General features: G+C 43.6%; 1 protein-coding gene across 1 annotated transcript in view; it reads right to left on the bottom strand.

Moving 5' to 3' along the window:
• The window catches only part of LOC126343696 (melanopsin-like), a 191,883-nt gene that overhangs the window by 124,865 nt on the left and 41,394 nt on the right, over window positions 1-25,624 (bottom strand). The window contains exon 2 of the mRNA XM_050001963.1: window positions 21,481-21,660. Coding sequence (XP_049857920.1) covers window positions 21,481-21,660 — 180 coding nt within the window. The remainder of the gene's footprint in view (window positions 1-21,480; window positions 21,661-25,624) is intronic.

Here is a 25,624-nt window from a genome sequence, read left to right as displayed (position 1 = left end):
ATGGTAGCAACGCTCTTCCTTCTGTTCGAGATCGAGATCTTGGTGGTCGACCTGCGTCTTCTCATACACGAGTTATTAAAACTTGATAGTTCTTCATTGGAAGTTCCTTCTCATTTCTCCGATTTTAGTCCAACATTTTAGGTATTAATCACACTTTTTCAGGTGTCGCGCAAGTGTGGCCTAGAGCTATGTAATATTATGATGGCGCCAGTAAGGTCAGAAATTTATAGAATTGTATCGATTTGGAGGAAGGTAGTAGTTTAGGGTCTAGTCGGAGCCGTAGCCACTAGAGATGGAGCAAAAGTTTAAACGGGCAAGAGTGGGGTAGGAAACTATCCAAATCCATCTTTAATTAACACCGCGGTATTTTCCCCAAGTCATAAATAATAACTTCAGAAATTCAAAAGTCATAATCGAAAAGGGATATAAAGCTTGTCTCTAACACTGCGTTGGTTCATTCGATTTTGCACCTGGAAATAAGAGATTTCTTTAGAAGACATATCTGAATTGTAAAACTATATGCATTGTCTATTAATTGTAGAGGCTGAATGTCTGCTATTGAAAAATGTGCCAACAGAAAAAAAGAACAGATGAAGAGGCAACTACGGCCGGAGTGACCGAGCGGTTCTAGGCGCTACAGTCTGGAACCGCACGACCGTTACGCTCGCAGTTTCGAATCCTGCCTCGGGCATGGATGTGTGTGATGTCCTTAGGTTAATTTGGTTTCAGTAATTCTAAGTTATAGGGACTGATGACCTCAGAATTTAAATCCCATAGTGCTCAGAGCCATTTGAAGAGGCCACCAAGGAGACTACAGCGTACACAATCAGGGTTAGTTAAGTTGCATCTAATAAGTAAAATTGACAGTCAAAACCTGTAAGACCAGAGTAAGTGTAGAAGGTTGCTGAAAATTTCGAATAGTTTACGTGTGGACGGGCGCGTGTCCGTTCCCAACCTGCACAATTATTCGGCAAGTGACCACATTGGCATCACCAGCTGCGCCGATCAACTGAACACCCTGGGGACGGCGGAACTTTTATCTGTTTTTCCCTCCCTCCCACCGATCACCCTTTCTAACCTCCAACCACACCCAGCTTCTCTTCCCCGCACTTCCCCAGCAGCTACACTGCTACGACCAAGGTTCACACCCAGTCGTACGTGCTAGAGGAACCTCTGCTGTTCCTTCTTCTACCCCCGAAGTCAGTTCGTTGTGCTCTAGTTTCTTCATCTTGTTAATGGGACTAACTGCAGGTTACTTGGTCATACTGAGGATGTAGCGACCATCAGTTCCTTTAATCTCTACTGATGCAAAACTTTAGGCGTTTGTGTCAGAAACTTAGTATGGTCCTAATCCATTCCGTGTAATTCGGATAGGCAATGTTCCACGACTGCCCACTTGTTAGGTTGCTGAAGTTTCGTGTGCCGTTGGCGTTCTCATCAACGATCATCGACGTTGGGCACACTTTGAATTATGCAAATCATTCCACATTGCAGGTAACGTGATATACTCGTCATTTCCGTAGTCAGAGGTCGTCCTTGGCATCACTACGTCTAGTTGTACATGGATACTCGCCAAATCACACTGAAGTGTCTGGAAGAAGTTACATCGAACCACCCTCGCTACAATTCTCTATTATTCCTCTCTTGAACAGCGCGGGGTCCAAACCAATATCTGTATATTCCGGTGGGAGTTCAGATTTCCCTTCTTTTATTACTATGATAATCGTTTCTCCATATATAGGTCGTGTTGTTGTTGTGGTCTTCAGTCCTGAGACTGGTTTGATGCAGCTCTCCATGCTACTCTATCCTGTGCAAGCTTCTTCATCTCCCAGTACCTACTACAACCTACATCCTTCTGAATCTGCTTAGTGTACTCATCTCTCGGTCTCCCTCTACGATTTTTACCCTCCACACTGCCCTCCAATGCTAAATTTGTGATCCCTTGATGCCTCAAAACATGTCCTACCAACCGATCCCTTCTTCTAGTCAAGTTGTGCCACAAACTTCTCTTCTCCCCAATCCTGTTCAATACCTCCTCATTAGTTACGTGATCTATCCACCTTATCTTCAGTATTCTTCTGTAGCACCACATTTCGAAAGCTTCTATTCTCTTCTTGTCCAAACTAGTTATCGTCCATGTTTCACTTCCATACATGGCTACACTCCAAACAAATATTTTCAGAAATGACTTCCTGACACTTAAATCTATTTCGATGTTAACAAATTTCTGTTCTTCAGAAACGCTTTCCTTGCCATTGCCAGTCTACATTTTATATCCTCTCTACTTCGACCATCATCAGTTATTTTACTTCCTAAATAGCAAAACTCCTTTACTACTTTAAGTGTCTCATTTCCTAATCCAATTCCCTCAGCATCACCCGATTTAATTTGACTACATTCCATTATCCTCGTTTTGCTTTTGTTGATGTTCATCTTATACCCTCCTTTCAAGACACTGTCCATTCCGTTCAACTGCTCTTCCAAGTCCTTTGCCGTCTCTGACAGAATTACAATGTCATCGGCGAACCTCAAAGTTTTTACTTCGTCTCCATGAATTTTAATACCTACTCCAAATTTTTCTTTTGTTTCCTTTACTGCTTGCTCAATATACAGATTGAATAACATCGGGGAGAGGCTACAACCCTGTCTCACTCCTTTCCCAACCACTGCTTCCCTTTCATGCCCCTCGACTCTTATGACTGCCATCTGGTTTCCGTACAAATTGTAAATAGCCTTTCGCTCCCTGTATTTTACGCCTGCCACCTTTAGAATTTGAAAAAGAGTATTCCAGTCAACATTGTCAAAAGCTTTCTCTAAGTCTACAAATGCTAGAAACGTAGGTTTGCCTTTTCTTAATCTTTCTTCTAAGATAAGTCGTAAGGTCAGTATTGCCTCACGTGTTCCAACATTTCGACGGAATACAAACTGATCCTCCCCGAGGTCCGCATCTACCAGTTTTTCCATTCGTCTGTAAAGAATTCGTGTTAGTATTTTGCAGCTGTGACTTATTAAACTGATAGTTCGGTAATTTTCACATCTGTCAGCACCTGCTTTCTTTGGGATTGGAATTATTATATTCTTCTTGACGTCTGAGGGTATTTGGCCTGTCTCATACATCTTGCTCACCAGCTGGTAGAGTTTTGTCATGACTGGCTCTCCCAAGGCCGTCAGTAGTTCTAATGGAATGTTGTCTACTCCGGGGGCCTTGTTCCGACTCAGGTCTTTCAGTGCTCTGTCAGACTCTTCACGCAATATCGTATCACCCATTTCGTCTTCATCTACATCCTCTTCCATTTCCATAATATTGTCCTCAAGTACATCACCCTTGTATAAACCTTCTATATACTCCTTCCACCTTTCTGCCTTCCCTTCTTTGCTTAGAACTGGGTTGCCATCTGAGCTCTTGATATTCATACACGTGGTTCTCTTCTCTCCAAAGGTCTCTTTAATTTTCCTGTAGGCAGTATCTATCTTACCCCTAGTGAGATAAGCCTCTACATCCTTACATTTATCCTCTAGCCATCCCTGTTTAGCCATTTTGCACTTCCTCTCGATCTCATTTTTGAGACGTTTGTATTCCTTTTTGCCTGCTTCATTTACTGCATTTTTATATTTTCTCCTTTCATCAATTAAATTCAATATTTCTTCTGTTACCCAAGGATTTCTAGCAGCCCTCGTCTTTTTACCTACTTTATCCTCTGCTGCCTTCACTACTTCATCCCTCAGAGCTACCCATTCTTCTTCTACTGTATTTCTTTCCCCTATTCCTGTCAATTGTTCCCTAATGCTCTCCCTGAAACTCTGTACAACCTCTGGTTCTTTCAGTTTATCCAGGTCCCATCTCCTTAATTTCCCACATTTTTGCAGTTTCTTCAGTTTTAATCTACAGGTCATAACCAATAGATTGTGGTCAGAGTCCACATCTGCCCCTGGAAATGTCTTACAACTTAAAACCTGGTTCCTAAATCTCTGTCTTACCATTATATAATCTATCTGATACCTTTTAGTATCTCCAGGGTTCTTCCACGTATACAACCTTCTTTCATGATTCTTAAACCAAGTGTTACCTATGACTAAGTTGTGCTCTGTACAAAATTCTACTAGGCGGCTTACTCTTTCATTTCTTAGCCCCAATCCATATTCACCTACTATGTTTCCTTCTCTCCCTTTTCCTACACTCGAATTCCAGTCACCCATTACTATTAAATTTTCGTCTCCCTTCACTATCTGAATAATTTCTTTTATTTCATCGTACATTTCTTCAATTTCTTCGTCATCTGCAGAGCTAGTTGGCATATAAACTTGTACTACTGTAGTAGGTGTGGGCTTAGTATCTATCTTGGCCACAATAATGCGTTCACTATGCTGTTTGTAGTAGCTTAGCCGCATTCCTATTTTCCTATTCATTATTAAACCTACTCCTGCATTACCCCTATTTGATTTTGTGTTTATAACCCTGTAATCACCTGACCAGAAGTCTTGTTCCTCCTGCCACCGAACTTCACTAATTCCCACTATATCTAACTTTAACCTATCCATTTCCCTTTTTAAATTTTCTAACCTACCTGCCCGATTAAGGGATCTGACATTCCACGCTCCGATCCGTAGAACGCCAGTTTTCTTTCTCCTGATAACGACATCCTCCTGAGTAGTCCCCGCCCGGAGATCCGAATGGGGGACTATTTTACCTCCGGAATATTTTACCCAAGAGGATGCCATCATCATTTAATCATACAGTAAAGCTGCATGTCCTCGGGAAAAATTACGGCTGTAGTTTCCCCTTGCTTTCAGCCGTTCGCAGTACCAGCACAGCAACGCCGTTTTGGTTAATGTTGCAAGGCCAGATCAGTCAATCATCCAGACTGTTGCCCCTGCAACTACTGAAAAGGCTGCTGCCCCTCTTCAGGAACCACACGTTTGTCTGGCCTCTCAACAGATACCCCTCCGTTGTGGTTGCACCTACGGTACGGCCATCTGTATCGCTGAGGCACGCAAGCCTCCCCACCAACAGCAAGGTCCATGGTTCATGGGGGGGATATAGGTCGGCGTCAACAAAATATTTTCGCATTGGGAGGAGAAAAATTGGTGACTCGAATTTCGTGAAAAGATATTGCCGCAGTCAGACTTGCCTTTATTTTAATGATATCTACCCCAAATCCTGTATCATTTCGTGGCACTCTCTCCTCTATTTCTCGATAATGCGAAACGCGCTGCACTTCTTTTAACTTTATCGGCGCCCTCTGCACTGCCTTTATAATCAGCGCTTCCTCGAGTTGACTTACCAGTTCGCCGCTCTGCCTTGGAGGATATCTCCCGCAGCTGGAGACGAAACGTCACGGTGGCGTTTTATACATCGACCACGGCCTATCAGCCCGGAAGTTTTAAAGGAAGACAATATCGGCTGTGAAAGCCATTATTGTGACATTATTGTGACACCCACTGCTCAAATTGCTGCTGCATATGGAGTACGGTACGCAAGAGCCATACGCCGACCACGATATTCGTCTCTCTAGGTACTGGCATGTGGCCAGCCAGAGCCAGGACTTCTTGCGACTGTAAATTCCCGCGACCACCGCAGCCAGCAGTCATGCACGTGGGTACATTCGTGCCAAGCCTTTCTGCAACATTGCAGAAGGAACATCCGGCTTCTCGTGGCTGTTTTACACGGCCTGATTCAAACTCAGCCAGGTGCTGATAGTGAGTGTTTGTTGCCTTATAGGCATTACTGACTAACTTTCGCTCATCAGCATCACTCTCAAAGGTAACTAACGCTGACTTTCCATTACAGCTTTTATTTAAAGCAAACCTGATTAGTCATGAAGTGTAGGCTTTCACGGCTGGCGTCTTCATTAATTAAAAATTCCGGGCTGAGAGGCCGTGGTCGATCAGTATATCTTCTCCTTCCTGACGTATCGTCACCAGTTGCGGGCAAAATCTTCCGGGGTGAGTCAACGTCTCGTTGACTCACATCGGAAGATGTTTCCAGCGGTTGGCAATGAATCGACTGGAGGAAGAAGTTTTACTGATCGATCAAGGCCTCTCAGCCCGGAAGTTTTAATTAGTGAAACCTGATTAGCATCCCCATCGTGGTGCTATCAGCGCCAGATGCATGAAATTTGAATAGACATCATCTTTCAGATGTAGAAACACGCCTACAAACTTTTGTTTGTATCGCACAGTTCCTTCTTGGCGCAGCGATCTTTCTTCCCGCCAGTGTATATTGCGTTATCAGAAAGAAGTGATGTGGGAGGACGCACAGAAGAATTTAATGAGGAAACAAACAATATGACATATCTGTGCCTAATTTGAGGTACATATTTCTTAACACGGGTGGCATCTGACAGTACCGCTCTTAATTGTTAGTACTTTCACGGTAAATTAAGAAGATCGGATGAATTATGGTTGGCATTTATTTAGGTGCTTCAGGGCTCGTTGCTGTAACGTTCGTCGACGTTTTTGTGTGTGGAAGATGAGGCCGGAACAGTGACTCGAGTTTCTCATTAGCTACAGTTCCACTGAAGTAAAAAGGCAGATGATTACGCTACCGAGAAGAAAGGAAAGACGCGCGTACAGACAAGGGAGACAATGTGAGCTTCCACCGCAGTGCTCGCGCTAGTTTCCTATTCAGCTGAGTTACACCACTCGAAGAGAGGCGTGGAGAGCTGTTTCAAGTAAACTAATTCTTTTCTATCTTATATATAGGCCAATGGTGTATTGTTAAAATGAAATGAGACAGTAAACCGTGCATCCAATATGTCTTTCGTAAGAGAAACGTACTTCTTAAACGTCAGTCGCTATATGCAATAATTATTATATTACAAAAAAGTAAAATTAAAAGTAATGATGTGGACGTCAAACGATTGAAAGGGTGCAACATAGACCAATATTTGCGTAATGAACGTATACTGCCAGAACTGTCATGACGGGTTGGGGCTGATTTGGGGGAAGAAACCAAACAGCCATGTCATCGTTCTCAACGGATTCGGGAAGGATGGGGAACGAAGTCGGCAGTGCCCTGTCAAAGGAACCATCATGTACTTTGCCTGAAGCGTTTCAGAGAAGTCACCGCATAAAGCTTCACTCCGAACTACAGAAGTTTCATCTGTTACACCCCCTTTTTGCGTAACACTAGTGTCGATCATCAATTAAAGCTCATGGTGTTCACATTTGCCACTTGAAGTAAAAATCAGAAACGTGATGATTTTTCTGTTATATAGTTATTGAGAAGCCACATCAGCCACTGTAATTTACGACAAGTTAGATAAGTAATTAAATAGAATTGTGGGTCACTGTAGACCATTTTGATAGTTTTCTCTTTTGTGAAACTTAATTTAAACCTAGATTATAGATGTGATATGGCAAAGGTCACCCTTCGATCTATTGTAGAACTTGGAAACCCATTCAGGGAATATTCATACACATTTTTATTGAACGCTGTTGGTTTTTACCCTCCTGTATAAAAACATTTCCTTTTACCAATAGTGCAATTTAAAAACAATGTTTTGTGAGTAGAATAAAATTTCCAATGGTAAACTTAACTGCTTTTTCGACGTTATTTTACCAGGTAACTAAACTAAAAATAGGAAAGCCTTGAATCCCTTCCACTAAATTTAGTTAGTATTAAAATTCTTTTGCAGGGAGTGCAGTGGAGCTGACGCTGAAATCATTAAGTATTTGGTTATATCATCGCTAGTCTCACTGAACTCTTCTGAACTCTACATGTGATGTTGGCCTGACGTCTCATTACCAGCAACAGGTCCCAGGTTCAAACTAGTCAATTTCCTAAAAACACGCACAGAACGTCGTTGCGCGAAAGTGATAGGGAGACACGATATAAAACAACAGACACCACGCAGAATGTTAGAATTTTTGTACAGGCCCTAAGAACCACATGACTACGGCCATATGTTGCATGCATATAATTTTTCACATTCGAAAATACGTGGCCGTATCCTTCTGAAGAAGGGCTCTAAGTGCTGAAACCCGATAACTAAATAAAATTTCTTTTATGCAGCTGGTTGTTGACTATTTCAATAAATATGACAAAGATAATTGACCAATGATTTCACACACGAGCTCACATGTAAGGGAAGATAATGCACAGTATATATCTCTTGTGTAGTTGCCATGGATCTTGCAAGGGAAATACGATAGAGACAATAGAATTCCTCTCACAGTGCTCCTCGTGTGACGATTTTCACAATTAGGCGCGAACCTCGTCTATCTTCCAAGGTTTCTTGTTTAATATCTTTGATCAACCTGCTACACCCCAGTACGGGCTACAAGGATCTGTTAAGAATGTTGCAATACGCCGTTCAATTCCTTCGATCTCTGCTATTATGTATTCCTCATAAGGACTCCAGTCACTGAAGCAGTACTACAGAAAAAGTCGCATTAGTGTCTTATAAGCGACTCTGTTCACCCAAACACTATTGTCCCCACGCTCCAATCAAGAGTTCTCCTTTCATTAAATGATCCTTGTTCCTGACATCACGCGTTCGCTCACATATTATTGCTTCGCGCTATTACGCTTAGATGTTTCAACAGCGCAACAGGTTCCATTAGCCTCCCACTGCTCTGATAATCGGGTAGCACCAGATTTTATCTGATTGTTCTGATAATTGTTCTGAGTTTATCAATTTTTAAACAGCGCAGTAACCCGTGGTCTAGAGACAACGTATTAGATTCATAATCAAATCTTCCTCTGTTCCGGGTTCGAAACCCACCTCCGCTTACAGTTAGATTAACAATCAGCATTTGGCGACACAAGACTTCTGGCATAAGAAGTCACCCTCATTCTGCCAACGGCCTTGTCCAAGACGGACAAGGAGCGGGCAGAGGTTCAGGACATCCTCTTGCCCTTCGTGAGAGAAACTGTCCCTAAAGGTGGAAGAACCAGTGCAGATCAACGGCTTGAGGATGTAGAAGGCAATGATGATGATGTTTGGTTTGCGGGGTGTTCAAATGCGTTGTCATCCGCCTTAATACAAAGTCCCAATTTTTGCACAGTCCAATTTTTGTACCATCCAATCTAGCCACAGCCATGAATAACGAGGTCGATGATAATAAAATGATAAGAACAACACAATCGACCGGTTCCCGGGCAGAGAAAATCCCCAAACTGGCCGGAAATCGAACCTCGGATCCCGTGATCAAGAGGCAGCAACGCTAGCCACTAGAACACGAGCTGTGGACCGAGAAGGCAATGGAAACCATTACATTTGACACGGAACGTGTATCGACATGACATGTGGCCTGTAAATGAAAAAGTGTCATGATGATCTCTCCAATGGCAAAAAATTCCGGTATAGTCACCCATTCGGATATCTAGGAGGGGACTGCCAACGAGAGGTGGCCATGGAAAAAAGATTGAATAAGCAACAGAAGGATAACTTTCTAGGAGTCGCGCTGTTGGATCTCTGACGCTTGAACTTGGTATGTGACGTAGAAAACCTGAAAAGAGAATTGGAAAGGCTCAATATAGGCATAGTAGGGGCAGTGAAGTGAAAGAGGGCAAGGATTTCTGGTCAGATGAGTATAGGGTAACAACATCAGCAAAAGAATATGTTATACCGGGAGTAGGATTTTTTATGAATAAGAAGATAGGGCAGAGAGTTTGTTACTGTGAACAGTTTAGTGATAGGGTTCATCTTATCAGAATCCATAGCAAACCAACACCGACAACGATAGCCGACGTCGCAAGTTGAAGATGAAAAGATTGAGAAAGTATATAAGGATACTGAAACGCGTATACGTTACAAAAAGGGAGATGAATGTCTAATGGTAATGGGGGAATGCAGTTGCAGGTAGGGGAAGATTTCCGTTAGGTTACATCATGGTCAGATAGAGATTCCGGAATCAATTCTGGATTGTAAAGAATACCCAGGAATAGAGACGACTCAGATCACAATGTAGTAGTGATGAAGAGTAGGCTGAAGTATAAGAGAGTAGCCACGAAGAATCAGTAGAAAAGAATTGGGATACGAAATTACTAAGGATGACGAGAAAGGCTTGAAATTCTCTGAGGCTGTAGATACACAAATAAACAATAGTCCAGTAGGCAGTACAGTTGAAAAAGAATGGACATCTCTAAAAACAGCAGTCACAGAAGCTGTAAAAAAACATAGGTACAAAGAAAGTAACTGCAACAATACCACGATAGAAGAAATACTTCAGTTGATCGATGGAAGAAGGAAGTACAAAAATGTTCAAGGAAATTCAGGAATACACATATACAAGTCGTTGAAGAATGATATAAACAGGAAGTGCAGGGAAGTTAAGACGAAATGGATGCATGAAAAATATGAAGAAATCAAAAAAGAAATGATAGTAAGAAGGTCTCAAAGGGCATAAAGGAAAGTCAAAATAACCTTTGGTGCGACAAAAATCAAGGGTGTAACAAGAAGTGTGCAACGGGGCTTCCACTGTTATATGCAGAGGGGAGATCGGATAGGTGGAAGGAGTACATTGAAGGCCTTTATAAAAGGGACAGATGTTATAGAAGAAGACACATAGTCGATTTAGAAGAGATGGAGGATCCAGTATTAGAATCATTGGGGGACAACAGAACGACTATTGACGTTGATGTGTAGAATGTGTGGGTCTGACAGAACACCGTCTGACTTTCGGGAAAAATACCGTCCACAATAACTCAGAGAACTGCAAGAGCTGACAAGTGCGAGAATTATCGCACAATCAGCTTACCAGCTTCTCCATCCAAATTGCTGAGAAGAATATAATGCAGAAGAGTGGAAAAGAAAATTGAGGATTTGTTAAGTGGTGATCAGTTTGGTTTTAGGAAACTTTAAAGCACGAGAGAGGCTATTCTGACGTTGCCGACTAAAATGGAAGCAAAGACACGTTCATAGGATTTGTCGACCTAGAAAAAGCGTTCGAAAATGTAAAAAGATTCAAGATATTCGTTATTCTGAGAAAAATTGCGGTAAGCTGTAGGGAGAGAGGGGTAATATAGAATGTGTACAAGAACCAAGAGAGAATAATAAAGAGTGTGTGGCCAAGAACGAAAACTTGGGTTAAAAAAGCTGTAAGGCAGGGATGTAGTCTTTCACCTCTACTGTTCAATTTGTACATCGAACAAGGAATGATGGAAATAAAAGAAACGTTCTGGAGTGAAATTAAAATTCAATGTGAAACGGTACCACTGATATGATTCCCTGATGGCATGGCTATCCTGAGTGAACGTGAGAAAGAAATACATGATCTGACTTATGGAATAACAGTCTAAAGAGTACAGTTTATGGATTGAGAGTAAATCGAAGGAAGACGAAGGAAATGAGGAATAGCACATACGAGAACAGCGAGAAACTTAACATCGGAGTTGATGATAACGAAGCAGATGTAGGTAAGGAATTCTACAATCTAGGAAGCAAAATAACGAAATATGGAGCAAGGAGGACATCAAAACCTGACTAGCACTGGGAGAAAGGAAATTCCTTGCCAAGAGAAGTCTGCTAATATCAAAGATTGGCCTTAATGTGAGGAAGAAATTTCTGAGAATATACGTTTGGATTACAGCATTATGTAGCAGTGAAAGATGGACTGTGTGGAAACTGGAACAGAAGAGAATCGAAGCATTTTATATGTAGGTGCATGTTGAAAATTAGGTAAGGAATGAGGTATTGCGCAGAATCGGAGAGGAAAGGAATATGTGGAAAACGCCTACAGGGAGAAGGAACAGGATGAAAGGATATTTGTTAAGACATCAACGATTGACTTCCATGATACTGGTACTAGCGTGAGCTGTGTACGAGAAAAACTGTAGAGGTAGGCAGAGATTATAATACATCAAGCAGATAACTGAGAACGTAGTTTGCAAGTGCTACTCTGAGGTGAAGAAGTTGGCTCAGGAAAGAAATTCGTGGCGGGCCGCATGAAACCAGTCAGACGACTGCGGGACGAAAAAAAAATAAAAAAATAAAAAAAAAGCAGTATGCGATTCCTTACGCCATTCTTGTCTAAACCACCTCGTTAAAATGTTAAAACGGTAACATTTCCTGTGTCGTTGCCAGGGATAACGCAGGCAAGCGCATAGCGCTTACCTCTTGGCCTAGTGGAGAGGGAACATTACGACTGCAAGTACCTTAAGCTGATGTCAGTACCAATAAACACAGCCAGAATAATTTTAAATAACAGTACCCACAACCGGAGTTAAAAAAGTCAAGTGGTCTGTCAGAAAGTTGTATTTCCCTATCAGCCGGTCTGGGAAATTATTTCGTGTAGCAGAACTACAAATATCCCAGCGTGATGATCTTTGAAGACGTTGCCGCTCAAACCAGAAGTACCGGCTACACAGGCAGGATATTAGAGTATATCTCTCCTTCCATTTGCCTGAGACAACTCTACGGTGCCTTGAAGAGTAAAACTCCCGCCTCACATCCGGTTTATTTCGCTTTTAAGTAGTACTAGGCGGTAAATCGAACCTCAGTATTTCGTACCAGTTAGTGGGGTATTATAGTACTGTATTAATTGTACAATGCTTTAGTATATTGCCTAACAAGCGAAGCACCCAGAAGGGAAGCAGGAAACGAGATATGACTTTACATGTTGAGAGGGCGCGTCATGTTATTACAGTATTTAGAAGCAGAGTCAAATTTACAATGAACTTGGTGGCATAGACTCACTTATTATTCTAACGTTGCAGCCCTCGGCCTGCTTGCGCGCAAAACTTTCAGCTGGAGACGTTGTCACAAAGCCGTTGTTTGCTCTTATGAGGCACGCTGGCTCTTGCTCTGAATACTATGCGACTTAACTTCTGAGGTCGTCGCCTAGAACTTAGAACTAATTAAACCTAACCAACCTAGGGACATCACACACATCCATGCCCGAGGCAGGATTCGAACCTGCGACCGCAGCGGTCGCTCGGCTCCAGACTGTAGCGCCCAGGACCGCACTGCCACTACGGCCGGCTGAGGCACGCTGGCCCACAGCTTTTGTAACACGTCTTTGATATCCCAGATACTGGCGCAGGGGCAAAGTCGACATCTGAGTTGGCCCCACACATTTCTTGCTGGGGATACATCTCGGCTTTGCTGGCCCCAGACGTATCTCCACGCAGTCAGTTCATACACACACTTTCATATCAAGGCGATCATTGTCCTGTTGAAAAATGGCACCCTAATACTTTTGCGTGAGAGGTAGAACAGGAGATAGCAGGGGTCAGTGATGTGTTGTTGCGCTGTCGTAATTCCCTCATCCACTGTCAGCCGTGACCTAGAGTGGTACCCGACAGCGCCCTGCGCCATGACGCTGTGAGTAATAGTGCTGTGCCTCTCCAGAATATTGGAAGCAGTGGCGGATGTTGTGTAAGAGCACAAGAGCACACGAGACCATAACTTTTGACACCATGCGGATTTACTGATTATTTTCCTTTGTATGCTGTGCTATAGACGAATGTCAAAAATTAGGTGGACTGACAGGGTAAGGAAAGAGGAGGTTCGGCGCAGAATCGGAGAAGAAAGGAACATGTGGAAAACACTGAAAAGCAGAAGGGACAGGGTGGTAGGACATTTGTTGTGACATCAGGGAATGATCGCCATGGTACTAGAGCGAGCTGTAGCAGTTAAAAACTGTAGAGGGAGACAGAAACTGGAATACATCTAGCAAGAAATTGAAGATGTAGTTAAAACTGATGTCTCGAATAAACAGAAAAAAACAAAGAAAAAGCAATGTAGATGCCGCAATCTGAAATACATGGCACTAAATCTACCACGCTGTGCTGCATTGCTCCTCTGCGCTCAGTGAAACTTGGCATCAGGGTCGCGAGCACACCTTCACTTACTTGTGCTCGTTTCAAGGAGCGTCTGCGCATGCACAACTGGCGTGACATTACTTCCGTACGGGCCAAATACATAAGGATTTGATATAAGATGTGGAAAGTTCAGATGCTGTTCTTCTAGCCCTTACCACTCAACTACAGATTTACGTTTGTGCCACCAGGTGGTAGCTCACCGCAGCAGACTTCTGTCGATGTTCGCTTGGCAGAAATCCCGCTAGGCGGTAGTACACTTCATACATACGCCAATTCACTCCCAATATAGTAAAATTAGATCGAGCATCAGTATATGTTGTGGTTATACTGTTAGAAAAGTTTTGTAGGATTCTGAATGAGATATAGTATGTTTTGTGTTTTATCATACTGTAATCCATTTGAGGTGCTGACGATCATAAAGCACATCACCGTGGATTGTGAGACTGTAGCATTTATCCAAGCTTGTGAGATCTGTTGATCACATGATGGGTCAGGTTTCCCTGTACTGGAGGCCCACATGGTACGTATTATTCGAACATTCAGGAGAAGCTGTCTCACAGGTTTCTCTGATACACACATAGATGTGGAGGGTCGAAGACGGCGTGCTTTTGGCCCTTATGGCTTTCAGCGCCTCATTTGTATTCTCGTCAAGTGACTTTGTTGGTAGATAGCACTACATGAATTTAATAATTTCTGCAAACGGCACATTGTGTTTTTCTGTGCAGGAATCTGTTTTCCTGTGCAGTGTGAAGATGAACAATGTTGAATCTGTGTTAAGCGCTAACAGAAAAGAAAATTTCCAAAGAAAGTCAGCCGTGTAGGAAGTAGGGCCTCCAAGAACGAATCTGTTGCCTGAGAAAGTGATGAAAGCAAGTAAATCAAACAAGCGTGACTACAAGCGAGCTTTTAGCAATGAAGTGTATAATAGACGTAAGTTGTTGTATACGTGCTACGTAAGAATGCCTGATTTTCAGCCTGGCAGGTAATTCGTTAACTAGTGCATGAATTGGCGATCTTATGCATTTGTCCGAAAAAACTTAAAAAAATAACAGGAAAAACTCACTTACACAAAAATGGCAAAAACTTAAATACACTCCTGGAAATGGAAAAAAGAACACATTGACACCGGTTTGTCAGACCCACCATACTTGCTCCGGACACTGCGAGAGGGCTGTACAAGCAATGATCACATGCACGGCACAGCGGACACACCAGGAACCGCGGTGTTGGCCGTCGAATGGCGCAAGCTGCGCAGCATTTGTGCACCGCCGCTGTCAGTGTCAGCCAGTTTGCCGTGGCATACGGAGCTCCATCGCAGTCTTTAACACTGGTAGCATGCCGCCACAGCGTGGACGTGAACCGTATGTGCAGTTGACGGACTTTGAGCGAGGCCGTATAGTGGGCATGCGGGAGGCCGGGTGGACGTACCGCCGAATTGCTCAACACGTGGGGCGTGAGGTCTCCACAGTACATCGATGTTGTCGCCAGTGGTCGGCGGAAGGTGCACGTGCCCGTCGACCTGGGATCGGACCGCAGCGACGCACGGATGCACACCAAGACCGTAGGATCCTACGCAGTGCCGTAGGGGACCGCACCGCCACTTCCCAGCGAATTAGGGACACTGTTGCTCCTGGGGTATCGGCGAGGACCATTCGCAACCGTCTCCATGAAGCTGGGCTACGGTCCCGCACACCGTTAGGCCGTCTTCCGCTCACGCCCCAACATCGTGCAACCCGCCTCCAGTGATGTCGCGACAGGCGTGAATGGAGGGACGAATGGAGACGTGTCGTCTTCAGCGATGAGAGTCGCTTTTGCCTTGGTGCCAATGATGGTCGTATGCGTGTTTGGCGCCGTGCAGGTGAGCGCCAAAATCAGGACTGCATACGACCGAGGCACACAGGGCCAACACCCGGCATCATGGTGTGGGAGCGATCTCCTACACTGGTCATACACCTCTGGTGATCGTCGAGGGGACACTGAATAGTGCACGGTACATTCAAACCGTCATCGAACCCATCGTTCTACCATTCCTAGACCGGTAAGGGAACTTGCTGTTCCAACAGGACAATGCACGTCTGCATGTATCCCGTGCCACCCAACGTGCTCTAGAAGGTGTAAATCAACTACCCTGGCCAGCAAGATCTCCGGATCTGTCCCCCATTGAGCATGTTTGGGACTGGACGAAGCGTCGTCTCACGCGGTCTGCACGTCCAGCACGAACGCTGGTCCAACTGAGGCGCCAGGTGGAAATGGCATGGCAAGCCATTCCACAGGACTACATCCAGCATCTCTACGATCGTCTCCATGGGAGAATAGCAGCCTGCATTGCTGCGAAAGGTGGATATACACTGTACTAGTGCCGACATTGTGCATGCTCTGTTGCCTGTGTCTATGTGCCTGTGATTCTGTCAGTGTGATCATGTGATGTATCTGACCCCAGGAATGTGTCAATAAAGTTTCCCCTTCCTGGGACAATGAATTCACGGTGTTCTTATTTCAATTTCCAGGAGTGTATTATTTCATACTTGCCATAAACTGAACTTAATTATATAGAAAACAACAAAATTCCACAAAAAGGATTCTTCCTTCTTCAGACAAGGGAAAGTTATGCATATTACTATTACTATTAGTATTATTACTGGTATTATGCTATTAATATTATTATTCTTATTATTATTGATAGCGGCTGCAGTTGTATAAATATGTTGATAAGCTTAATTGTTACACAGCAGAAGCTATTCTGCACCCTCAAACTTACTTAAATTTAAAAATTTATGAACATCCAGAATGTATAACTACGACCTGCCACTTACTGGAAGATTGGAGTCCTGTCCCCAGATCAACGCCATTCTCACCTACGATGGCCATCCGGCTAGTGCATAACTGGAATTCATCACTGAATAAACAGGGATACCAATCAACATTTGTGTTGCGGTTTTAAAGGCAGCCTACGCCTTTTGCTAGCCTCCGCCTACCATTAAGATATGAGTACCTGAGGACGGCCGAAAACTGACCGAAACCTGTTAATATAGGTAGAAACCTTTCTGCGGTCGAGGCTACTTGTGGCCAGTTTCAAAATACGAGCAACAACACCTCACTCTGGTGGCAATTCTATCCATCACATAGAATTGTACACTAATGGCGTACATACCTGCCGTTGGTGCGTATATGTGCGAAGTTACCTTGACTTGCTCGTCCGGCTAGCCGTGCACTGTAACGCCCTGCTTCCCGAGCGGGAAGGCATTTCGGTCTCCGGCACGAATCCGCCCAGCGGATTACTGTCGAGATCCGGTGTGCCGGCCAGCCTGTGAATGGTTTTTAAGGAGATTTTCCATCTATCTATGCGAAGGCGGGCTGGTTCCCCGTATTCTCCCTCAGTTGCACTATGTCAGCGATTGCTGCTCAAACACTGTCTCCACGTACGCTTACACCATAACTACTCTACCACGCAAACATTTGGGGTTACACTCGTCTGGTACGCGACGTTCCCGGCCTGTCCACTGGAGTCCAAAAAACCTTCAAATCTGTGTGAAATCTTATGGGACTTAACTGCTAAGGTCATCAGTTCCTAAGCTTACACACTACTTAACCTATATTATCCTAAGGACAAACACACACACCCATGCCCGAAGGGAGGACTCGAACCTCCGCCGGGACCAGCCGCACAGTCCATGACTGCAGCGCCCAAGACCGCTCGGCTAATCCCGCGAGGCTCCACTGGGATCCGAACCGCACAGTAACCCTGTGTTCGGTGTGGGACGGCGGTAGGGTGGGAGGACTGCTGTGAACCACTGAGGGCTATGGCGGAACGAAGCTTCTCCATCGTTTCTAGGTCCTAAGTTTAAATACGCAATACACAATACCTTAACTTCCGACCATGTCTTCCGGCTGCTTCAATTGTTTGATGAGGCGGTATATTCTGAAGTACCTAGAGCACTCTAGTAGGAACCTTGAACAGTAACTAGCTTCTTACTACTTGCAGACAAAATCTTTGTCTAGAGAGGTATAGGGCTTATTGAAACTGACAACATGTTTAGTCAACAAAAAATTGTTATAAGCGGTGGCACTTTTTGTCGTCGTATATATTACTTTCAGGTCACCAATGTCTCCCGGTGACACACAGCAGTCGTGGGTTGAACAGTACGAAGCACGGTGGATTGCAGAATAACATTTATATCCTCAAAATGTGCAAGATGCAGTAATTTAATTGACAATTACAGAACAAGAAGAGTCCTCCGAAAGTAGCATTTAACTGTCGTGTTTCCGACCCTGTTGGATAATACAAGCTCTATAATTTGAACAGAGTTAGCATGTCGATATTCTCGAAGTGTTCGTTTCACTTATTGCCGACAAAGTATCAAAGAGAACAGTAAATATAAAGAACTTGAAACATTTTTAGAGCCTGTACCGATAAACAGCCAAAAATAACATAAAAATGATACAATATGAGAAAGACAAACACTCACGGGTAGGCTTCCGCGGCGGTTGTCACTATCAAAAAAATTCTTGTGGGCTGCTGACCGCTTAAAATGTATATAAAATTTTTAGTCGCTTACAATAGTGATCGAAACGTCGAACAATATTTATGTGCGGTCAACATTCCAGAAGAATTTTATCGACATACCCTCAAAGTTTTTTTTTTTAGGATACTCGTAAAGATTCCACCCTTCTGAAAAACCTCAGAAAAACGATATGTTACCGCTTTCATTTATGTAACCATTTCATTCGTCTGACCATCATTACTTTCATAAACGCATTAACGGCATCAAGTCAGGCGAAATATAACATCATTGACGTCAGGTGTAAAAATTATACAATGTTATCATTTAGTAACATACATTGTATCGTCAATGCTGTGAATACTTTAATGAACCTAATGACTGGCAAATGACTGAAACTGGTTTTGTATATAAAGTATTTCACCAGCTGCTTAGGAAAGTAATGTCGCATTTTTCAATTATATAAGAGCTACGGGGCATCACCTCCTGAAAATTTATCTTTCCACCGTTTGTCATACGACACGTATCTAATTGGTAGTTCAATGGTGCACACACCCGACCCAGAAAATCAGAGTGACGGTTAGAACGGCTGCTGGGATGCAGTATCGCAGGTCTTCGAAGTCCTGTGGTGGGAAAGATGAAACAATAACGGTATCCTTGATGTCACCCGATAAGAAACAAACCAAGTCATCAGATGCGACGGCTGCGGTGGCCACCAGGTCAGCGGTGCCACACAGTCAATCCAAGGACGTGGCGCCGTCTCGTACAAATTAGTGGAAACATGGAGTGCCGCTATCTTGTTGAAACTTGAAATTGTTGCTTATCAGTTATAAATTTGGCATCAGCCACAACTGCGGCATGTCTAGACTGGTGAGACTATTGACAGTTCCCTCAGCGAAGAAGAAGAGCCCATAGCCAACCTCTTTGGACACGGTGCAGAAGACGCTCACTTTTTGGGAATTTCGAACGTGTTCGGCAGTTGCATATTGATTCCGTGGTGAATTATGTTCTTAACCTTTCTCGAAAGATGAGAAGTAGCTTTTCAAGACGGTTCTTCTTATCAATACAGAACTGTAGATGGAACAGTTTGTCGTCTTGGATTATGGTTTGCAGTAACTCCTACTTGTATTGCTTCACTCTCGAAAGGTTCGAAGGATTTTTCACGCTATTGGCTTAGTTATATTCAATTCTGCATTTCCTAGATAAATAGAGTTTCTGTAAGTTGGCAACAACACGTCCAGTAGACAGCCTACTGTGTATTCTGACACGCCAGGTCGGCATGAACCTACTACGTCGCACAAATACCCGTCCTCGCACAATTTCTTGTACCGCTTCACTATGCTGTTTGAAACCTCATCGTGCCTTAAGGAAACATACAGCGCAAAGCTCAAATGGTTCAAATGGCACTCGGCACTATGGGACTTAACTTCTGAGGTGATCAGTCCGGTAGAACTTAGAACTACTTAAACGTAACTACCCTAAGGACATCACAAACATCCATGGCCGTGGCAGGATTCGAAACTGCGACCGTAGCGGTCGCGCGGTCCAGACTGTAGCGCCTAGAACCGCTTCGCCACCCCGGCCAGCGTGAAAAGCTGCTTGCACACTCGCTACCTATTTTCAACGGGCTAATTGTTGCAAAAAATAAGTGAGAAGTGAAAAGATCGTTTTCTGTGCCTGGTTCGCCACCATTTTCAGCAACTACTGTCAGTGGTGCCTCTTCTGGCGGTTTCCCGAGCTGCCTTGAGCCCGTAAGGTTCAAAACAAACTTTAAGATCTATCTTTGACGTATTGTGTAATTTGTTACTTTATGTTTAGGTATTTACTTACATCAATTTTTATAAATGTTTCATGGACTTCGTAAAATACCCCTACAATACGTGGCAATTAACCCTAGGACGCCCAAGCCTTTTTTTTCTAACTTGGATGCCTAAGGGGTGGTGGGGGGGGGGGGGGTCGGCTAGCCTGCAGGTATTAAATAAGTTTACTGACAAAAAAATTACAACTTTCAAAATGGTTTATGTATTTCAACTAAGGCATTGGTTTATAAATGATGTTAATTGTTATAAATATTGTATTGAGTGAACAAAATATTGACATCTTACAATATAAAATACTGATGTGGTCATATACCTTAGACTACTATAAGTCCTCAACTTCAAGGCAAGGCAAGAGACACACATCAAATTTTTTTCTGTATGTGTGTTACACATATGTTTATGATACTGTCCACGATACTGTTTTGGTTTACTTAGATTGTTGTACTTCTGCTTCTTTGTTTTAGCTTTTCTTACACAAATACGGCACCGACCGGTCCCTGCAGGAGGCTGACGTGCTTTTGTTGTCACTTCTTTGATTTTATTTTGTAGAATAGTCTCCATTGATTGAACAATTTGGTTAGATAACCCTCTGGCATTGGCACTCCTTTCTTCTACCTGCAATTTCACTAGTTCCATCCCAGCGTGCAGAAGATAAAGTTTCTGTTTGTTGTGTTTCTTTTTATTCCATCTGGGATATTACTGGATGAATATGGTGGTTGCATTGATAGCACAAATGTCGAGAGAGTAAAATACAGATAGAGGCCATCTCTTTGTTCGCCTCTTGCAGGTGTACATACGCGCCATTTGATCAGTGGTATGCATTTATCTCAGTTTTATTCTTCTCTCCTCCAACAATGCCTTTATCGTGGTGCATTGTTGACAACATCAGTGAGTTTTTACTTGGTTTCGTTTTTGCTGTGTAGGACACCAAAGTTACTGGAGGCCTATGTGTTGGTAACTGCACTAACTCACTGCAAGTTTACAAGATAAATTACAACTGACTGCCATCAACAATCACTTCCTCTGAAAGTAAACCGATTGTTGTGAATATCAAGAATACCAACCCACAAGAAACAAACTTGCATTGTTGTAGAGGTGGGAAATACGAAATCCTACTAAGGGAAGTTTTCTATAGCATGGAAGCCTAATGGGAAGGTTTGTTGGACCCATTATAAGTTTAATTATTTTTTCCTTCAAAGCAGGAATTTTCTATAAAATATGTTGACACTAACATGTCATAAAATAGCCAACAAACAATAACTCAAAGGAAATATGTGGTGTGAAAGTTACTTGGGCAAAAGCAGGGAACATAAAAAAATTTTGGGTTCAACGACCCGCCCTCCCCTTAGGGGTCCTAGGGTTAAAGGCGTAGTAACTGTCGGAAAGAGCCCACCTGGTGAAGACGAAGAGGACGAGGGCGTTGCCGAGGACTCCGGCGGTGCCGATGGCGAGCAGGACGGAGCCCAGCGCGTAGTGGGCGGCGGGCGGCAGGCCGGGGTACTGCAGCCAGTGCGGGTGCGTGGGCGGCGGGGGAGGGCAGCGGGGGAGGCCGCTGGCGCCGCCGCTGCTGTTGCTGCAACACACCGAGCGACACGTCACGTCCGGCACATTCACGGTACAGTCGCTGGAGGCCACACTCGCTTGCTGTCGTAGAGCGTTATGGCAGTTAGGTAGTCCACGAGAATGAGTACCGCGCAGGCAGGCTCCGTGTCAGCATACCCTCTCGGACCATTCCACAGAAGCTGCCAGGCGGCGTATCCGTTTTTGCTGAATTGACGATCTACGAGCGGTTTGAAAGGAGGTCAGAGAAAAGAAGTGACACCACTCAGCGCTTCGGCCTGGTGTTTCAGTGACACCTACTCATTGAGCTATGCGTAAAAACTAAGAACCATATAAAGTAACAGTAGTACGTTACTAGATTTTCCCGTTCGAAGAAGTTTCCGGAGATACTGCATACATGCGGTATGTTTACAGTTTTGTGTGAGAACCACATACAGAAATAGTAATGGAGGCAGTGCAGTACACAAGACGGGAGTGTCCAACACGGAGCCCGCAAGGAGTATGCGGCCCAAAGCAAGAACCAATGCTGCCCAAGAATCCATAAGACGATTGGTAAAAAGAAATTGCCGCCTGTGCTACACTCGAACCTCCACAGCTTCATTCTTATAACCGGCCACTCCTTCACAAGCGATGGTCAATTACTTACGGCTAGTTTACTTTGAAAAGCGAAATTACGAAAATAGATACTTGGAGATATATATTTTTGTCTATTCTTTATTTTTATGAAAAATGAAATTATGCCAGTTGTACTTAAGATTTTATATTTACTTCGCTACTAGTTTCGACGTTGCGTCAATGCCACCTTCTTTACTATTTACTGCGCGCCATCCATGTGGAACAAGTGTTGGTCTCAACGAGGACTGCTAGACTGAGCCACACACAACTGATTTTATCAAAGTGTACGGGCCTGAAGATGGCGTTGACGCAACGTCGAAACTAGTAGCGAAGTAAATATACAATCTTAAGTACAACTGGAATAATTTCATTTTTAATAAAAATTATAACAGCTGTGTCCCAGCTTCATTCAGCTTAAATATGGATGTGCGAAGATATATTTTTTCTTCTTCGCGGTTATTGTTAGCATTAAGTATATTAAGTGCGGGATAGAGTACTCGACTTTTTCCAGTATGGCTCAGGTAACATAAAAGATAGGACTCTCCTGTTTAGCAGTATTAAATGTACAGGGTGACAATTATTGAACTATATGAAATAAAATCGTCATAACTTTAAATGGTTTGCGTTAAGATGTTCAAATTACACGGTTGACCGCAGGACGTGGTGGGAATTACCATGATTTGGTTTAGCGAGGAAACCCACTTTCATTTGCATACGTTTGTCAATAAGCAAAATTGGTGCATTTTGAGGACTGAGAATCGGCATTTGACGATCGAGATGTCTTTTCACCCTCAACGGGTGTCAATTCAACTAAGTACCTGGGTGTTAAAATTACGAACAACTTCAGTTGGAAGGACCACATAGATAATATTGTCGGGAAGGCCAGCCAAAGGTTGCGTTTCATTGGCAGGACTCTTAGAAGATGCAACAAGTCCACTAAAGAGACAGCTTACACTACACTCGTTCGTCCTCTGTTAGAATATTGCTGCGCGGTGTGGGATCCTTACCAGGTGGGATTGACAGAGGACATCGAAAGGGTGCAAAAAAGGGCAGCTCGTTTTGTATTATCACGTTATAGGGGAGAGAGTGTGGCAGATATGATACACGAGTTGGGATGGTAGTCATTACAGCATAGACGGTTTTCGTCGCGGCGAGACCTTTTTACGAAATTTCAGTCACCAACTTTCTCTTCCGAATGCGAAAATATTTTATTGAGCCCAACCTACATAGGTAGGAATGATCATCAAAATAAAATAAGAGAAATCAGAGCTCGAACAGAAAGGTTTAGGTGTTCGTTTTTCCCGCTCGCTGTTCGGGAGTGGAATGGTAGAGAGATAGTATGATTGTGGTTCGATGAACCCTCTGCCAAGCACTTAAATGTGAATTGCAGAGTAGTCATGTAGATGTAGACGGGTGACTGTGTGGTGTGCAATGTCCAGTCACGGAATAATCATCACTCTGACTAGAGAATCTCATGCGCAGGTTTTGGAAGGTTATTTCATCTTCATTATTCAAAGTAACCGTGATTTCTACAAGATGTGATTCATACAGGGCCCAGATCGAACCAGGAGAGTGTTTGATGGCCTAGCGGAGCCCGCTGGGGACCGCATTCCGCCTCTGGAATACTCAGAGGCCACTGGCACGGGCCTCGATTGGCTGCCATATTCTCCTAATCTGAACAGATGCGATTCCTTTTTGTGAGGCTATATTAAAGACAAGGGGTACAGCAATAATCCCTAAACCATTTCTGAGCTGAAAGAACCCGTTCAGGAGGTCTTGACAGTATCGATGTTCCGATTTTAATCCTTTATATCATGTACAGTATACGATAAGCCACGGAAGAGCTAGAAATTGATAAATAATAAAAGTCAGTTACGCTAATCGCTAGGTACTAACGGCCCTGCCTCGTTGAATACACGGATATTACTTATATCACTTAAGTCCACCACCAATGGGTGAATGAAGATGGTCTCTGTTCTTTCGGAAGACCACCAGAGCATCTACCTCACTGAGCGAGAGTAACTGCCAGGAAATTCGGGGATATAATTTAATTTAATTTTTTTTTTAATTTCAAATATACAGAGACTGATACGCCAAAACGTTACCATGAAATGCATAATAGCGTCTGGTTCTATCTCGGGAAGGCAGTAAAGAACTGATTCTGTCTGACATGGAGTTGACAAGTCCTTTACATGTTAAAGGTGGTATATTACACCAGATGTATACAGGTCCCTTCGATTGCGCAATTGCGAGGCGGTGTTTTTTTTTTATGCAAAGAAGACGTCCCATAGAGTCCCAGATATGTTAGACGGGGTTCTGATCATACGTAGTTTGGTGGTCAAGACATCAACGTGAGGGCACCATCATACTCCTCGAACCACTGCAGCGCGATCCAGGTACAGCGGCACAAGAAAGGTATCCTGCTGGAAGATACCATCACTTTCAAGGAGGATATCAAGGTGGTCTTCAATAATGTCCACAAAGTCCACAAGTATTATGGTGCCTTCGATCACTACTGGGTCCCATAGAAGCCGAGATTAAGGCCACCCACTGCGTTATATTGCCCTCCCCACTCCCAACACGTCTTCCACTATATCCGTGTATTTAGAGCACCATGCGGGGTAGCTGCAAGGTCTAGGCGCCTTGTGACGGTCCGCGCCGCTCCTCCCGTCGGAGGTTCGAGTCCTCCCTCCGGTATGGGTTTTTGTGTTGTCCTTACCGTAAGTTAATTAGATTTAGATTTCTAGTAGGTTGGAAACTTAGGGACCGATGACCTCAGCAATTTGGCCCCATAGGCTCTTACCACAAATTTCCAATATTTAGAGCTTTCTCCACTATGAAAGAAAATCGGAACGAGACCAACGACCATCCAAGTCCAAGCAAAATGTTTCTGTCCAGCCAAAGCTCAATTTCGATGATGCCTTGGCCACTGCAATCGTAACTAACGACGTTGTTGGGTACATTTGCGAACACGTCTGCTGCACAGCGATAAACGGTGTGCACCAAAATACAAGTAATGTACTCGCAAAAACAAATAACGACAACCGCAATTTCAGTCTTTATTTTATTTGACTACCTGTTTCGGTTTGGGCTTAGGAAAGGTAAAGGCACAAGAGAGGCGTTTCTCATGTTACGCTTGATAATGAAAGCAAGACTAAAGAACAAGCAAGAAACGTTCATTGGATCTGTCCGTCTGGGAAAGGTGTTAGAAAATGTGAAAGCGTGCAGTATGTTCGAAAGCCTGAGGAAAATTTTGGGAAGCTATAGGGAGAGACGGGTAATATACAACATGTACAATAGCCAAGAGGGAACAACAAGACTGCAAGAACAAGAACGAAGTGTCCGGATTGTAAAGGATGTAA

This window comes from Schistocerca gregaria, chromosome 1, assembly GCF_023897955.1.
Source record: "Schistocerca gregaria isolate iqSchGreg1 chromosome 1, iqSchGreg1.2, whole genome shotgun sequence".
Lineage (NCBI taxonomy): Eukaryota > Metazoa > Arthropoda > Insecta > Orthoptera > Acrididae > Schistocerca > Schistocerca gregaria.
This window is presented reverse-complemented; position numbering and strand designations above follow the sequence as displayed.